The sequence below is a fragment of the Chamaea fasciata genome, unplaced genomic scaffold (assembly GCF_029207755.1).
Source record: "Chamaea fasciata isolate MVZ Bird 193981 ecotype frontalis unplaced genomic scaffold, bChaFas1.0.hap1 SCAF_14, whole genome shotgun sequence".
NCBI classification, from domain to species: Eukaryota; Metazoa; Chordata; class Aves; order Passeriformes; family Sylviidae; genus Chamaea; species Chamaea fasciata.
This window is the reverse complement of record NW_027094099.1, coordinates 902,536-920,884: the sequence shown is the minus strand read 5'-3', so window position 1 is coordinate 920,884 and position 18,349 is coordinate 902,536. Positions and strand designations below refer to the sequence as shown.

The 18,349-nt window shown below is 43.1% G+C and overlaps 1 protein-coding gene across 1 annotated transcript in view; it reads left to right on the top strand.

Annotated features, from left to right (window-relative positions):
• ETFA (electron transfer flavoprotein subunit alpha) overlaps positions 1-18,349 on the top strand; it is a 29,189-nt gene that overhangs the window by 10,491 nt on the left and 349 nt on the right. The window contains exons 6-11 of the mRNA XM_066196591.1: positions 319-429; positions 1,585-1,686; positions 2,457-2,525; positions 3,524-3,606; positions 14,568-14,633; positions 17,690-17,770. Of these exons, the coding sequence (XP_066052688.1) occupies positions 319-429; positions 1,585-1,686; positions 2,457-2,525; positions 3,524-3,606; positions 14,568-14,633; positions 17,690-17,770 (512 nt within the window). The remainder of the gene's footprint in view (positions 1-318; positions 430-1,584; positions 1,687-2,456; positions 2,526-3,523; positions 3,607-14,567; positions 14,634-17,689; positions 17,771-18,349) is intronic.

Here is an 18,349-nt window from a genome sequence, read left to right as displayed (position 1 = left end):
AATATAAAACCTCATTCGTAAGAGATTATTTGAATGCTTTAAAAATAGAGGATTTGTATTAGTACTTTAGAAACACGGGGCTAAAATGTAAATTAAAATATTTGTAATCTCTGTTTATTAAGTGCTAAGTTTTATCTAAAGTTTATCTTAAGTGCTAAGTTTCATCTAAAACTGCAGTTTTGGGAAGTACCTCGTTGGATGTTGCATATTCTAGTACAACTGCTAATGTGGTTTTGATATTAATTTTTTTTTATTATTATTTTTTTTTAAGCACAGGATGTTTGATAATCTTAAAATTTTTAATGTGACTTTTTTTAGGAAATATTATTTGCACTGTGCAGTGTGATGAAGCAGTCAAAGTGTTCACTGTCCGGGGAACGTCGTTTGAGGCTGCGCCCGTGAGCGGTGGTAGTGCCAGTGTAGAAAAGTGTGAGTATTTGTTCTGGGATGCTGTTGTTTTATTCAATAGAGTTAGTTTTGCTCACTGCATGGTGATGTTTTGTAGAAGCATTATTTGTCGAAGGAAACTGACTGTCATAATGTTAGCTTTAAACTTTTAATTACAGGTGCCTGTACTTTTTAGTGATGTCTGGTAAGAGAACATATGGATTATCTGCACAAGTTACTTCCTTTTCTTTGGCCAGAAATGGATATTTTCTGTGCTGAAATCCATGCTTGTTCCACTCACTGCCTAAAGTTCTGCCACTGCAGTCTTGAAACTTTAAGTAGGGACAAGTTACAGCTGTTTGAATAACCAGATTGGTTTTCAAAACAAGACTGAGCAAAAATAGAAGTGTTTGGCTCTCTGCAGTTTTGGTTTAATCGTATTGCAGTTGAGATAGGTCATTACATCATCAGGCTAGATTAGTGGCAGTTTAAATTGATTTGAGAACACCCAGTTGTTGTTTTAAATCAGTTTTAACTAGATCAGTTTTAATTTACAATTTAATGAAGCCAGTGCAGCTCTGATAATTGGGGAATCCAGTCACAGAATGACAAAGTAGTTGAGGTTGGAAGGGATCTCTGGAGCTCATCTAGTCCAGCCCCATGGAGCAGGTTGCCCAGGACTGTGTCCAGTCAGGCTTTGAGGATGTCCACAGGTGGAGACTTCACAATTACTCTGGGTAACCTGTTGCACTTTTGGTCACCTCTGCTGTTTTTAACTGTGGGCTTTTTTGTTTTGTGGCTCAGTGCCTGTCTCTGAACCATCCTGGATTTCCTAACATCTCTGGGTGGTAGAAGTCAAACATTACTGAAGTTAGTGTATCGCACTGTTGGTGCATGGCCTGATGACTTGTCTGCCTGTGATAGTAAAGCTCACACTTCTTATGCTGGGTTGGTATCACTGTGTAACTTGTACAGCAGGATTCCTTTTAGTGCAGTTTGTACTGTAGGTTCCCTGAACACAACTGCTGAGCGAGACTTGTTACTCAGAGCCAGCAGCAACTGCTGAGACTCATCAAAAGCTTGCGGCAGAATTGGTTATAGAATGAACTTTGAATTAAGCTTAAGCTCAGATTTCAGCTTGAGAACACATGCTTTGTCATTTTGCTTGTGGGTGTTTGGTTCATCTGGTGAGCGCAGTGACCCCTCCGCCGCCCGTGGGGATCTCGGAATGGATTGAGCAGAAGCTGACAAAGAGCGACCGGCCGGAGCTCACCAGCGCAAAAGTGGTTGTGTCGGGGGGTGAGTGCGTCACGTTAAAACTCTCTGATGTTGCACTGAAGTGATGCTACCTCTGGGTAAATCGTATCTGTGGCAGAACAGTGTAATGGGATATGTTACAAAAAAAAAGAAATTAAGATGTAATTCTGAAATATTCCATGGGGGCCACTGGAGAAGCAGCAAATGTATATTTTGTGAAGAAGTAAAATACGAGTTTAACATATGCTGGGAGGCTTTGTAAGGACGTTGTCATGTTTGGTGAGCCTCTTGAAGATTTTAGCAATATGAACTGATTTTTGGGTGGAAACTTATCACGTTAAAATTACTGCTGATCGTTTCAGTCAGCCTGAACATTATTATGTCATGACCTTAATGATTTTAAAACTTGTATTGATTGTATTCTGCTCCTTAGGTATCAAGTGATGGACTGTGATTTTTAATGTATGCCTACAGCCAAAATGATTTCTAACTAATCCAACTAGAGTGTTTTGTTCCTGGAGCCAGCAGAGGGAGCACAAATTAGTTAAAAAATGCCATTTCCCGGGTTTTGGAGAATGACCTTGATGGTGCTGTGTTCAGGAAGTAAACAAGACAGAGTGGTGTTGGTTTATACATATGAAATATTAATGGCAAAGTCAAAAGCTAAATCTCCAAATATTAAATACTGGTTAGTAATGTGCAACCATGTCTTTGCAAATGTTAATCATCATACAGAAAGTTTATATAGGCAAAAAAAAATCTTCAAACACATGTTCTTCTTTCGTGATCTTCTTTTGTTCTTAATTTTTAAGGGAGGGGCTTGAAGAGTGGTGAAAATTTTAAGTTGTTGTATGACCTTGCGGATCAATTGCATGCTGCAGGTAAACTTGTTTTCCTCCTTTTTTAACCCTGTTTATTAGATTTAAACAGGTCACATTAAAACCAGAATTAATCTTAAGTCTTTTATTTTCATGTCTCTCTCACATGGTTAAAATGCTCTTAGTTTCGTAGTAAAGTTTTGTCAACTATACTGAAATGCCTGTGTATGAAGCCAAATACTAATCTGTAATATTCTCTGTGCTTCTCAAATCTCCAGAAGAGAAGCTTGCAAACAAAAAGTGAAGTTATCAAAGCTCATTTTGATGAGCTGATACTTTCTGCATACATCCTTTTCTACTGCTTCTCTACAGAATCCCACTCACATTGTCGTAGTTCGAGTGGCTCTGTCCTTTTGCTGTGCTTTTGTATTAACAGGAGAAAATCTACCACAGACAATGTTTCAGCAAAGTATTTTGTGTAAAGGTTAGAGAAAGAAGGAGAAACTGTTTGCTTTAATGTTTTCACTTCATTGATTTTAGCATTCACATTTATAGTTTTTGCATGATTGACTTAGTTTTTAAATTGGTTTTTTTTTGCTAACTAAACGTCCATATGGCATTTTCGAGTTTGCTTTGATATTTTTCTTTACCATGCCTGATTTTTGAGATTCACAGCAATACAAAATGGCACATATGTTCCATTCAGACTTGAAGGAACATTTTGGGAAGGCATTTATGGGAAAATCTTCTTCTGACAAAGCAACAAGAAAAAATCATGGAAGTATGCCAGATTGAAATCCTTGGTTTTAAATATATGGCCCTTTGGTGGTGGGAGTAGGGATTTCCTGTTGCTTATGAAGTGCATTAGCACTTAGTATTTGGAAGATTTTAGCTAGTGGTATAGAGAGGGATTACCATAAGAGCTTTTAAGAGGGAAGTTTTTAAATACGTGCCCTTAGACTGTGGGACTCTTCAGTAAAATACACGGGCTTTTATGGTGATATAAATTTGGCTCGCAAATATTTTTAAAGAAAACACTGAAAATATTTTCTTTCAACTAGTTGGAGCTTCCCGTGCAGCTGTTGATGCTGGCTTTGTTCCTAATGACATGCAAGTTGGACAGACGGGCAAAATAGTAGCACCAGTAAGTATGGAAATATCTCTCATCATAGAGCCGGGATGGTTTCTAGCATGCATTTGCCTTCAGAGCAAGCACTTGGACATGGGCTGAGTCTTAATACCGGGCCTAACAGGAACATCAGTGTGCCCACTGTGATAGTGTTACTTGACGATGCGTTTACGGAATGACAGGAGCGAGCTGGGATGGAAATCTCTCCTTTGGGTCGAAGGGATGTGTTCTGACACAGCTTTGTCGGGGGTTTGCACGCTGCATTTTTTCACAGCTGCCTGAACCTTTTTTAGCTTCCTAGCAGCTGGCATTGGTATGCTAAAGGATGTCATTACTGACGGAAACTCAAAATGATATCGATCCGTGGCTTGATCTCTTGCAATTGTGTGTTCTGGGTTTTTTCAGGTGATGATTTTGAAGACAACTTTCAGTAACTGTTACTGGATTGTTGCAGTACAGTCAGAGCAAAATTTTTATAAGATGCGAAAGTGCAAGAAATTTAAGAGAGGAATAATCTACAGGTTGGCTGCTGTAGAGTGGAGTACCAAGAAGGACATAGTCTGAATGGCTTAATATTGGGCGATAACATGGTGCATATCTTTTTCTGCTATTTCTGCATCCCAGTATCACAGGGACCTGATTTCTGTGTCTTTTTGTGTCTGCGTGGGGCTTTCTGTCTGGAAGAAGTCTGAGACTTCTTTCACTGTTCTCTGTGATCCGAGGACATACAAGGAAAGCTGCAGCCAGACAAAGCACATTTGAATGCTTGGAAATAGGAAGGTACAAATGCAGCTCACTTCAGTGTGGGGCAGAGCCCCATGAGAGATGTGAAGACCTGTCAGGGGGTACACTGAGCTCCGCAGTGGGGTAAAGGTTTCCCCTCTCAGTACACAGCTCTTTGTGTATGGCAGCAGAAGGCACCAAGGGGCACTTTTTTACTTGTTCGTGGCTTAATGAGACCAGAAGGGAAGAGTGAGCTGAAACTTAGTAGAGAAACTCGTATTTCAATTGTTGCATTTACCAAACCGTAACACTTGAAATAATACTAAAAAGCTGTGCATGTTCAAAGGCTTCATAGGATCCTGAAATGTTTTGCCTTTGCCACTGCAAATTTAAGAAATTCAGTCCATGACCATTATTTTTCTAGTCATACATCCAGCAGGATAGAGTAATACTTGGATGTCAAAGACAGGAACTTGTGATTCTGTTGTCAGCTCTGCTGGATTTTCTTGAGCAAGATGTTTTGTGCTTCTTATTTCTTCTGTCTTGAGTTGTGGGTAGGGATGTTTGCTACTTTTTTTGAAGTCCTCATCAGAGGCCCTCTGATGATAACCCTGTGGGGCTGAGTGGAGCTATTTCTAGGCATGCTGGTGTTTAAACCTGTAAATCTCTATGATAACCAACTGCTACAAAACACTCCTCCTGAGAAGTACACCTACTGATAAGACTAAGGTCATTCCAAAATCTTGATAGCAGTGATACTAACCTCTGCTGCGTAAGGAAATTGGGAGGTTCTGTGGATTCTAAATGCGACCTCGAGTCTTTCTGCTTACCAGGGTATAAGCTAAATGTCATTTAAGTGTGTATTTTGTAAGGGCATGAGATGAGACTAACCATCCTTAGTTCTTCACTACCCAAGTGTCTGTTAATGAGGTGGAGAATGTTAATTTGAAGACAGCTCAGCTCTGGTGTGTTAAGGCTCAACAATGAACATTCTTTCCAGAGTCAAGGGCATATAAACAATTACATTGAAACTAAAAAGGCTGGTTTTTGATGATGATACAATGCTGTATTTTGCCACAGATGGCCCATAGCAACATGTGAGAGTCATAAGAACATAAAACCACATCATAGGATCACATCAGTGTTGTCATTGTCCTCTTCTAGAGGATTGTTAAATAGCCTGTAGTCAGGACTGATGAATGAACTTTGGTGTCATAAATGTTCTGAATTGGCACAGTTGCATAGTGCTGCATCTATTTGTCTGCAGGCTGATGCATTTTTCTCTCATCTCACTTCTTAACGAGTGTTTATTTAATAGTGAGTTGTGCAGAGTCCTGGAGATTACATGCCTCTTCTTTCAAATTTCAGGTATTTGGTCTGGATCTTAAAATACATGCAAGGATAGCATTCAGTGCCTTAGAAATATAGAAAATATTAAATGTTAATTGTAATGAAAGTGCAAGTTGAATTGATACTAAGCCCACAGAATTGCTGACTAGAGGTTTTAATTTTTCACTTGTGCTGGTAGGCATCTTAAACATGAAGCAGTTGAAAGCTGAAAATTCTTAATTTAACATTCCTAATTCTACTTCACTGTCTTTTCGGTACTTCAGCTAGAAAATTATTCTCTGCAGTGGAAAATAGAGTTGACTTGAAGAAGAACTGAGCTTGTTTGGTCAGGTCAAGATGACCCTGGCTATTTTAGCAGTTCTCAGAAGATGCTGCTTTCTCCCTGTATGAGACGTGCTCGGGATCAGTTCAGGGAGAGCTTGTGATGTTCTGTGTGGAAAACTGCAAAGCAGGTTTGAATACTGGTCGGGTAGAGTAGCTGAGACCTGAATTTTACGTTCAGTTTTGAGTTGACGTGGTGTGTGCCCTCTAGGTGTGTGGGTTTTAAGCAGGGGAGGAGTCTCAGATACGAGAAACTCTCAGCGTCGGAGCCATGCTTGTTCTCTTGTGCAGCTGTTGGCTTCTGATGGGAAAGTATCTTAGTGTGTGCTCTTACACTTCTATTAATAGTCCCTTGCCCAGTCTCAGTGGAGGGCTGGAATGCATTGTTTTCCAGGACTCTGGAATTGGGTCAGTTGGAGACTACAGAGGGACAGGGGTTAGTTACAAGCTCAGGAGGAGGGGAGGTGCGTCTGCTTTTTCTGTGTGCCTGCTGGGGTGTGTTTGTGCTCTTTGCTGGGCAAGAAGATCATGGTCTGAAAGGGCTGCTTATTTCTTCCCCTGTGCCTTCCGTTGTGGGTTTGGGGAAGGAAGGGGAGTTTTGATCATTGGACCTTCATCATTTTGTGACTGGCTTCAGTTTTTAAGAGTGCAGCCCATGGAGTGCATGTGAGAACCTGAGAACCTCACAGCCACAGCAGCGTTCCAGAGTGCTGACCTATTAATGCACAAACACACTGCCACTCAGGGAAGAACTGGAGCTCATTTTATTTCAGTGATGGAAGAATGCAGTTAATTAAAGAGCACAGATTTCACCTTGGCTCTGTTTGAGCCTTGGTTCTACGCAGCACATCTGCTCTTCCAAAGCAGCCTTGGACTGTTCAAGGTTTTGTTCACGTTGGTGTTTGTGCATATTGTTGGGTTCTGGCCGGATCTTTGGCAAGTTTTCTTTTGTACAGTTTTAGTCCAGTTAGAATATTCGGTGTATTATTTTTGTTTCTGTTAGCACCTTTTTTTTTTAACCTCTTGATTTCAGGTGATTGCAGCTCCTGTTTAAACACTCTGTCTTCTGAAAGAGAAGGCTGATCTGTATTATTTGATGAGATGGAAGGAAGGAAATTTTTAGACATAAGTGGATATATTAAAATATAAAATGTTTTCTTCCTAATTAAAGAAAGCAATTTAGTATATTCAGTCTCTTTAATCAGTGACAACCATTTTAGCATATTTTTTACAGTTAGAAGCCAGCTTTTCCCACTATTTCTTATATGCAGGTGTTCTGCAGAAAAATGAAATTGGATTCTCAGGTTAAGTATTGCATGTAGTTTCTGTTTAAGGAAAAAGCCCTTGTAAGAATGTTCAAATTAGCTGGTTTTGGATAAAAATATCCTTGCTATGAGTGCCTACTACTAAATATTAGTTAAGTATATCCAGTTAGAAAATACTAAATTCCCAACAGAAATCAAGCCTACCACCATTACCCCAGAGTAACTGCTGTATTTACATGAGAAATTTCAAATAGTCAGGGTGTTAGTTTCCACAGTAAAAGTCCTTCCACTTCTTTCTCTCATGTTCACAAACAAAGAAAAAAGGTGTGGAGAAGAAGGAAGGAAAGAAGGAAAGAAGGAAGGAAAAAAAGAAAAAGAAAGAAAAGTGGTTTTCTCAGTTATTTAAAACTTCTGTAAATGGAACATGAATGCTTCATTTATTAGTTCAGTATTAGCTTTCCTTACCCAAGGCAAAATTAGCAACATTTCTAACGCGCAAAGCAGTATGTAATCTTTCTCAGGAACTTGTGCAATTTGTCTGATTGATACGCAACCAAAAAATAAACTCTGACTTGTGAGAAAAGGAAAGCAACTGCGCTAAACCTTTCCTGGGGTCTGTGGGCTCTGCAGGCTGGTGAGGAGGAGCTGTTGGGGGCCTGATGGTCATTGGGGGGGGTCCAGTGCCACTGAGCCAGCTGGGCTGGGGAAAAGGGCATTCCCAGGGCTGCTGGGCGCTGTGTGACACCTGGACACTTCCCTCTGGAGCAGCATCCACGATCCAGGTGGGAATCCTACCCTGCAGTGCCACCAGGCAGTTATCTTTGAATGGCCAAACTGTTCCCATGCTTTCCCAGGTTTTCCCTTGCAGCCTATTCTCATTAATTATATCCTTCCCTCAGGTTTGGAAGGAAGGTGGGCTTGTTACTGGGATTATCTCACCCTCAACTTCTTGTCCCGAGAAAACGGCCAGAACCTCTGTGACACTGAGAGATGCTTTTCTTGGCAAGCACGCGTGCATATTGTTGCCCTCTGACCTTGTGAAGGATCAGCTGCTGCCTGAGAGGTGTCCTTCTAGTTTCTTCTCTTCAGAGTTTAAATGTTCACTCTTCTAAAATTAGTGCTCTTTCAGGGTCTAACTCTAGAACTGCCTCCGTTTCTGCTGTAGGATTTCCTAGCTGGCAAAACTACTTCCTTTATTTTATTTTGTATTTTAAGGTGTTCAGTCGCTGCTGTCTTGTTGCTTTCAACATTGGATATAAAACACTAACGTGACAAGAAACTGAGGTGGAAAGCTCAGGAAGGCACAAGTTAGGAAATACGCGATGTAGGAACAATTGACACTGGATTAAATGATTGTGCTAGAAATGGGATATGATTGCACTGAAGACAGGTGCACGTGCTGAGAAACCTCATGTGGGGAAGGCAGAGGAGAATTCGGTGTAGGTCTGATATGATGGCCAGGAGGAAACTGCTTGGCTTCACTGCTTCAGCTTTATTTTCATGCTAGAAGATCTCTCTGGCTGTAACAGATTGAAGGAACTTCAAAAGGGAGGCAGATTTACAACTGTCAGGAATTGACAGTAATAATGGGAGGAAAAGAGGCATGTTGGAGGTGCAGCTTCAGTTGAGACACTGGAGAGTGAGATGTTGGCTCACTTTGAAAGGCAACAAAGCTGTGGAAGAATGGTGGAACTCTTGTTGCTGCCCCTCCTCTACAAGAGGCTGGGATCCTTTCTCAGCCTCTCTGTGCCCCCACTGTTTTACTGGGCGTCCCTGTCACTGCAGTGAGTGGCTCTTTAGCACTTAGGAGTTGTCATTTTCCTTTGGGAGTAGCAGGAAGGGAGAGGCACAGTGTCACATCATTCACATAATTCCTGTATTTTGTGTTTCTTTGTAATAAGTAGATGCTAATTGTCCTTGAGAGTTATTTCCCATCGCTTTCTTCGGGATCCTTTGCTTGTTCAGATCAGCTGATCTGCTCTTTCCTTTCACTCTCTCGTGAGGAAGCACAAGGAAAGTGAAACAAGGCATATTTCATTCTAGTATTTTTCTTCTTTTTTTTTTCTCTGGCCCTTACCTAAAATTACTAACAACAGAACAAACTAATTAGTTCCCTTGGCACCATGAGAATTGTCGCTCCTCTTGTCCGGATTGTACTTTCTTAAAAAAATGTTCCACTCTGCTTATCAATGAAGATCTTCATTACTTCCTCATTTGTTGCACATACGAGGGAATATTGAGACACCAAGGTTTCTCTCTTCAAAAGCACGGTGCAGGATTTCTGCTCGGTGCAGCTCAGTGCTTTGTAGGAATGTGTTGTTTGCACATCAGGTTCGTGGTGTTATTAACAGACCAGCAGGTGCACTTTGCATGGTATAAATGGTTGGGGCTCTTAGGTAGGTAGCAGATGGGAATAGCACTGGGAAAACCAACTGTGCCTGGGAAATTGTTTCTGGAATATCTCCTCTGATAATTCACTATTGTTCAAAAGTAGCTTTATGGTGGCAAACTTTGGAGAGCTGTTTGTATGCAGCTGGGACTGAATTTACAGACTGTCTTGCTCTGACTTGCTAAAAAGCTAAGGATTGACAACCCCTTTCATCCTGCATTATCCAGTGTAGCTTTTAACTCCAAGAAAACTATGTTCACAAATTGATGCTCTGCTCCTTTGGGGTTGGTGCAGAAACATTAAATTGTACTAAAATATTCATATGTGAGTGCATTTAGCTGAAAGCAATTGATGTGCTTTTCCCTGGAGAGAGGGGGGAAAAAAAATTGCTGTATGGCCCTGCACTCCAGCAGACACCCTAACCACGCTTAAGAGTAATTACACAGCTTGGCTGATCAAAGGTTCTTCAAGTGAAAAAGAAACTGTAGTTGGGCTCGAGTTTAGTGATGTGTGCTTCTTGAATGGAGTGGGTTCAGCTGCATCACGTACTGGACAAGTGTGTGATATACAGTGTAAGAGAGATGAACTACTGTCAAGCCAGAAAATATTTTCTTGGCTTAATAGCTTGTAATTGGAAGGAATCTCTTGTACAAAGCAATTTTGATCACAGAGATTTCTTTCTAATTTCGTTGTTCTTTCACTCTTGCAGAGAAAATAAAATATCTGAGCTGCCTTTAAAAATAGTGTGTATGCCAGAGGGGTTTATTCAAGTGGCCTGTTTAAAAGCATGCCATTAGTAGGATGATAAATGGATGTGCATTGGAGGTTTTCAGCATAATTCAAAAATTGTCATAAAAATCAATAGCAGCTGACAACACGCTTGCAAAGTAGCTACCTCAGCTTGTGGGGCACCTGTGGCTGCCCTGTGGTCTGTCACAGCACCATTCAAAGGCTCTGGGAGGTGAAATAAAACTGTTCTTGTAGTTTTCCTAAGCAGATGTCCCTTAACCGCCCCAAGGCAGGCTGAGGCATATTTAAATATTCTCGTAAGTATAAATGAAGTAATACATGCCACAAATTATTCTGTAAATAATTTCAAGAGTCTGTATGCACAGGAAAATAACAGCATTGGTGTGTTGGTAATTGCAGTCATCCACATGCAGCACTCCTGTGCATTTATTCTAGCAGCATGTAACTAGCTGTCTGGATTCTGGAGCCACATGTGCAGGTTTGTGCATGTGGAGTCCGCCTGTGTATAAGTTGGGTGTATCTGAAGCAGAAATAGAGTTTAGGGAATGGCTAAGGAGGATTTTTTTTCATTTTAATGGTTAGCATGTCATGACTCTGACATACCCGTGGTCGTTTCTATTGGAGAAATGTAAGTCTGGATGAATACTTTAGCTAGCAACTGTGAGAAGGTGGAGTTTCGATTTGGAATCTCAACTTTGAATAGGATAAATTTGGGAGTTGGAGCTGTGGGTTGTTTTAGGGTGGTTGTGATGCAAATCTGTGCTTATAAACTTGGAGGTCTCTGTCAGGGTCCTGTCTGCCCCTGGAGCTGTGCAGGAGATTGCGTGGCAGGATAAATGAAAGCCCTCTTGGCCTCTGTGCCAGTTTGCTGGCAGAGTCACCCCGGGCTGCTGCTGTAGCCCCTGGGGAAGCCTCGTGGGTGCCGGTGCCCCCTTCACATCTGCCCACTGTTGATGTACCGAGCCCTTCCAGCAGCAGCACATCTGGAGCGCTGGCCCTTCCTCAAGGTGCCTTCCGTCCTCTGCTTTGCACAGTCTGAGCTGTCTGGTGTATTCCCTCCCTCCTGCTCTTCCTTGCCGTCAGCTCGCTTCTCTGGTGTCCTTTCCCTGTGCTCACGTCTGCCAACAACTTCACAAAAATCCGTGTGGCGCGGCAGTGATATTTGTGCAGTATTTCCTGCGTGAAATGAACTTACTGAGAGCCTGGACAATTTCCTGACCTGATGTCATGTCCACGTACCACCAAATCTCGCACCTCCTTGACTTCAGTGGCTTTTGGCACTTCATTCGTTCACAGTGCTGTGAACCCTTTGGTCTGGAATGTGTGTGGGCTGTTTTGTTGCCTGTGCTCCTGTGGCACAGCGCTGGCAGCAGCCCTCCAGTGAAAATCTGCCTGTGCCCGGTACTAGGGAGTTGATAGATGCTACTCCATGTCCTGGGCTTTGCTCTAAGTGCCGGTGGTCACTGGGGGCTGTGGATCAGCTGCCTGACAGCAGTAATTAGAGCAGCTTCCAGGGTTCCAAAAAGCTGGAAGTTGAAGTTGGTATAAAGCCATGTCTGGCTCCTGAGAGGTGTGACCCAGACTCGGATTCATCTCTTCTGTGCCTTGTGTGGGTCTCCTGCCCAGATGAGCTCTGAAGGACCCAGAGCTGCTTGCAGAGTTTGCTGCTCAGTGCTGCCATGGCCCAGCACGCTCTGGAAGGGACTCTGCCCTGGGGTACCCAGCTCCTTTCTGCTTCCCTTCCTCACCTGCTTCACAGGGCTTGGGGCTACAGTCCTGACTGGCACAGCAACGACAGGACTCAGCAAAAGGCCCGAGGGAAGTTAGTGATTTCAGAATATCAAAACAAGGTTATTACTCTGAAAATAAATAAGGATATGAATTCCTCAATGCTTTATGTCAGCTCTGGAGGACCAGTTGAATTCTCTTCAGGATGGTAGTGAACAGTCCTGAAGCTTTATCATTTAGACATTGTGGGTCCTTTGGGTCCCTCCTACTGGATTGCAGAATAGATTAAAACTGTGATTGAAGCAGTCCTGTCCCTTTTACAGCATGGTGAGAACCATGCAGTCCCGTGTGTTCTCTGTATGAAAACATGGCTGAGGTGCTCTCCTGTCAGGCTTAGAGGACCAGGGAGCCAAAAGCACACGACCTAGAAGGCCATGGCCTAGATGTATAATAAATGCTTTTAGACAAGCCTGGTGATTTACAAATGTCCTTTTAATGAAACATCCTTGTCTTTCCTAGATATTTTAATAGAATATATTCATAGGCATCTGGCTCCTGGTTAGCTGGATTCTCTCCAAAGATTGAACTTCACAATGTTAAGCAGACTGATAAGAGTATCTGGTAGTCTGGACGACTGGCACTTAATGAATTGCTCTAAAAAAATCAAATTACGGTAATGTGTCTTTAAAAAGAGCTTTTATTAAAGCCAGCATGATGTTAGAATAATTTCTCCCATAACATCTGTTCTTTTATTTGGTATAATTAAAATACTGCATTCTTACCATGAGTTCTAATGTGGACATATTATGTTACATTGCAGCTGTGGTTAAGATGGATCGACCTCTAATAGTAATCCACTTGGTAAAAGCCTGCTGAGGCCAAGGAGTTTCGGAGTGTGTTCACCGGCTGTGTGCTTTTGTGGAAGTACCTGGACTAGATTCCATGTTTCAATTTCAAAGGAAGCCTTTTTGATAGGAAATACATCGTTTCTGCTTTATTTCCCCTCCCCTTCAGTTTTTACAGGAGAGAGTTTTCGCATAAAAATACAGAAAGACTTCATAAATTTCCTTTATCTATTCCTATCTAAAAAACAACATAGCGAGCAGAGTCTGTAGCTGTAGAAACATCAGAAAGCAATCTTCCCATTTTTCTTCAACTGATGAAATGACTCAGGCCTGGATGGCAGAAGCCTCTGGGCTGTGTTTGAACACCTTTGTTTGCTGCTCCCCTCTGTAGGCGTGTGCATGTCCCACAGCTGGGCTTGGCTCTGCCATGCTAAAAGCCACTTAACTGTAATGCAGTTTCAGCTGCACGGTGGTAAGATGGTTTTTGACCCTCTTACCCTCCCTGTGGCCCCCCAGAATTATTCATTGAGTTAAGTTAGATTTATATTTTCTTAGATATGAAATGCCCTTAGTATTTTTAAAAGAGAAATCATCTTAGTATTTTAGGCTGTGTCTTTTCTAAGCATGAGTGGAGTACCACCTTTTGACTGCTTTTGATAGATGAGCCCCCAGCTAAATTTATGTGTTCATTTTCTGGTTTTGAACGAGTTGGTGAAAAGTACTTTCTTTAGCTTTCTTCTGTAACATTAGTTAGCTAAAGAGTACAGTTCTGACTGCTTGCTTGGACTTGTGGTGCTGGAAAAACTGTCAGGGAACTGAAATACCCTTTGTTTTAGGGAGGTGATAGAATGGATGACTTCCAGCCCCAGGAGAAGTAGTAGTTTTCAGCTGTGAAAGAAGCAGCTGATACACATCTATTTACCTGTACATTTTCATCTCTTTTGACTGGGAGGCTCTTTGGAGATGTGAAACTGGCAGTCACCAGTTGTGAAGCTGTCGGGGTACCTGGTGTACCTTCCGTATCTGTGCGGGGGTGGGGAAGGAAGGCTTCAGGCCACATGGACGTGGAGGGCTGGGGTGAGGAACGCAAACTGCAGGTGTGGTGTGCACCAGCCCACCCGGCTACCTCAGAGGTTTATCTGTTCTACAGGGAACCTTTCAAAGGCCTAACACCTGAATTTCAGCCTTGAGCATTCTGGCTTAGGTAAAGGCTCTGAGGGGCTCCGAACAAAAGCCTTGGTTTGCTCTTTGGGCACTGCATTATCCATCTGTAGGTTATCTTCCTTAATATTTGCACTGGGAATCTGCGGAGTCATGGACAACGTGGATTGCCCTGGCCTGTAGCTGAGCAGTGTTGTATGTTTTTGATGCAGACTTTATTTTTTTCCCTAATCTGTCTTTGCTGGATGCTCCTTTGGGATTCTCCTTTTGCAGTCACATTGCATCCCCAGGTGGGGAAGAGAAGCAATCCTCAGTTGCCTTTAGTATTGCAAACTACTGTAATGTAAAAAGTGCTGCATGTAATTGATTTGGATTAAGGTTTGTTGAGAGCTTACTGAGACTGTGGTGTGGGGACCAAAAATGTCTCTCTCTTGTTTTTCCTAGGAACTTTATATTGCTGTGGGAATATCTGGAGCAATCCAACACTTGGCCGGAATGAAAGACAGCAAGGTATGTGAAGGTGGATGTACTCGGAAAGATTTTTGAGGAAGGAAATGAGTTGACTCCCTTGCTTTTGCATGAGTGCTTTAGATGGTTTTTGTATTTTCTGCTGCTTTAAAACACTCCTTGACAAAAAAAAAAAAACAAAACATCTCACACAGTAGAAAAACCTTTGCACTACAACCCAGAATGATCAGTGCAAGCAGCTAATTGACTTTGTTTAAAAAAACCCCACAACCCAAAGCACATATGCCTGAATTCTATACAATAGTTCCATTTGCCTTTATTCCAGACTATGACATATTAATTCATGCATAACAATGCGCAATTTGAATTATGAACTTACTATTCCATAAAGTAAAAGATGTCTCTGACATTCCTGCATTTAGCCATTCAAATGGAAACCTGCTATAAAACGGCAGTAAAACTTTAAAAGGTTTAACTCATTAGTTGCCAAAGCATCTAATCCAAAATTGGAATTGCCAGTTTGGCCCACAGGGCAGTGTTTAAAAAGAGGAGCAGAGTTACCTGCTGACTGATAGTATCAAATGCCAGATATCAAAAACTGGAGGTCTTGCCTCCCCACAGTAATTAAAAAAAAAAAAAAAAAAAAAAGGTTTTTGTTTTTCTATTTTTGGGGAATGAACTTAACCGAGCCACAACTTTGAATCATTTATAAAAGCTGAGGAAAAGGGTTGCAAAAGTTAGCAGGTTGTTTCTTGTGTTTAACCAGCCACAGACCAGTGAGTCTGTGACTGGTAACTGTCCTCACAAAGCAGCCTGTGTGCTGGGATGATCTCTGCTTTCTTACCTTTTTTTCCTCATGTATCATATAAATATTTTGGGGGGGAAATGATGAGCTTTGTAAAAGCAGGGACTCGAGTGAAGTCAGCATTCGTTGATGCAGTGGAGCAAAAGCAACCAAAACTCCAAATGTTCAGGGTGTGTGATGGGCAGGGGTGAAGGTCTCTGTTGAGAGGTGGGAATTGTGGCAGCGTGTTCCCCAGGGCTTTGGCGGAACAGCGCTGCCACCGTGGCTTGTGCTGGCAGAGCCCAGGCACAGCTCTGCTGCCCGGCCACCGCTGGCTACAGTGGCACAAGTGCCTTTGGAGTTCAGTCTCCAGCTGTGCCCTTGGCCGAGGGAGGAGATGGGCAGGTGGGATGAGCAGCAGCCGCTGACTGAGAACTGGATACTGCTATAAGAAATAAGGACAGATGAAATTTGTTGATGTGAGGTGCTTATTTAACCCCTCCATTTCTCCCATATCTCAGTTTTTTCTAGTGTAAGCTAATGTGTCTGCTGTAAAATTTAGTTACTCGTATTTGGAATGTGTTCTGCCTTCCTTTTAGCTGAAGCATTTAGGTGGGGTAGTTATGGAAAAGATCCAGTTTTCCCAAACAAAGAATTCTGCAGCCATGGGAGCTCTCTGGCGCTTCCCCTGTCCTCCCTCAGCACTCTGAATTATCTGGCATTGTGAACTTGTACACTTCAGGATATGTGTTCCAAAGCAGTCAGATGCTTTCTACCAAGTGAAATGTATAATTTATCTGTTCTTTTACAGCAAGGTAGAAAATGCAGCTTTTGAGGAGACCTGGAGAATTGTTGCTTTCTTTCCTTATTTCCGATTCCCTCATGAGAGTTCCCCTGTCTTTTTTTTGCTCAGAGATTTAACTCACAAAGTTCTGTTGTGAGCAGGGTGATACTTTGCTGCTTACCCGAGTTAGCAATGAGGTAGGGAACCAAATCTTACTGAAGTTACTTTAGCTAAAGGAGGAAGGACTAGGCTGCTAAACCAAAGCTTCAGACAGTTTTACCAGCAATTTTTTCAATTACTTTTGTGCTAAGGACAGAGCTGGCAGCCCCTGTGGTGTCACTGACTGCTGGCCTTGGCTGGGCCTCAGCGTCAGCCCCCGTGGATGGTTCTGCAAGGAACGGCAGGGCCGCAGGAGGGGTGGGCAAAGTCTCCACGGGGCCAGCACCCTCAGGGATCACAGCCTGCATTTCCTTCCTGCACTGCAGCTTCAAACAGGGGGAACTGAAGGAAAACCAATAAAGCTCTGGGGAGAACGTGTCTAGGGCAGCAGTGCTGCAGCACGTGCAAGTCCCTGGCTGCGAGCTGGCCAGAGGGCAGCGCCTGCTGCGTGCATCATGGGGGTTTTACAGGGACTCTCAGGGGACAAACGGCCCGCCAGAAAGAACATTTCTGGGGGCCTAAAACCACACGATTTGTGACCTTTTCCCTTTGAGCCACTGCCACTAGGCCCCTGCTTACGGAGCCGTGAATTTTGCTGGACTTTGAGTGGAGGGAGTAAAACAGACACACGGAGTGCGGCTCCCCGGCTGTGGCAGGGAAGTGCCTCAGCTGCCTGCTGGGCTAGAGCTGCCCCGAACCATCGTTCCCACTGGCAGCGTGCAGGTGGGCAGGCACTGCCCCAGTGCTCTGCTCTGGGCCCCTCCTTGGTGTGAGGCTCCTGCTGTCAGCTTTTGGGGTTGCCTTGGGATTCTTTCCCTTCCTCTGTGGAGTGCTCCCCATCCCGCTGCAGATTTTGATGAGGACACCCACCCACGCTTCCCTTGCTGGAAGCTGTCACAGGCAGTTCAGGATGATTCAATGTATGGCAGAGTTTAAACCAAGGCATTTTCTGGATCACTGTGTTGGGATTTGTTGTGCTGGTTTCTACTGCGTGGCAAACTAAATGCTGTGTCCCATTGTACGTACAGAGGCCTTTGGGCAGGGCTTTGTTGTAACTGCTGCCTCCGGGTTACTTCTGCAATGGCGCAGCTTAGAAAAGGCAGATAATCCTTTGTAGTATTTTTTTTCTAGGCTTTTCAACAGGGGAGGATAGTGGATGATGAGCAGGGAAGGGGAGGGTTTTGGTTTTTTTTTTCAGGGGGAATGTTTTTAGGAGGTGTTTGTTTTTGAGATGGAAAAACATTAAATGCCCAGATAAATTTTCTGCCTCTGGGGGCCTGGGGAGAATATAGCCCATTTCCTGGCCCTGTAATCCAGCCCCAGAGGATGATCAGTGTCTAGATTCATATGGTGCTTTACCTTTGCTTGCAGACCATTGTTGCTATTAACAAGGATCCAGAAGCTCCAATTTTCCAAGTGGCAGACTACGGACTGGTAGCAGACTTATTTCAGGTGAGGCTAAACTTGATGTGCGGGATAACTCTGGGAGAGCTGACAGGAGCTTACATAATATAATCTAATGAGTCTTAATGATGTCTGTGTGAGGGTGTTTGGGTTGTTGTTTAAAAATTTGATTTCTGATGTCATGATTTGCGTGCTTAAAATCAAATCCCTGCAAATAGGTTGTGTCACAGCTAGCCATCCTCAGTTCTGGTTTCCTGAGGTTGAACCATTTTGGAAATAACCGCACATGGGTGCTTGAGTGAATTTTTAAGCTTCATAAAGTTTGGAAGTAGGGAGTTGGCAGGAGGTGTGATTATTTCTGCCTGGGCTTGCTGCATCACTGACTGATGCCCAGGAGGAGCTTACAGCTCCCTCCAGAGCCCTGAGCCAGCCCTGTCCCAGTGCCTGTGTGTCGCTGCCCGGCCACACGTGTGAGTGGCGGGAGTGTCGTGGCTCTGTGGAGGCACGGGCAGAAACTCTGCCAGCACTTAATGCCACTCCTGAAATAATGCCCGCTGGCTCCGTGCTGAGCATGGGCCTCTTTGTAAGCCAGAGACAAAGTCACATTCTGAAGAAACACCATGTAGA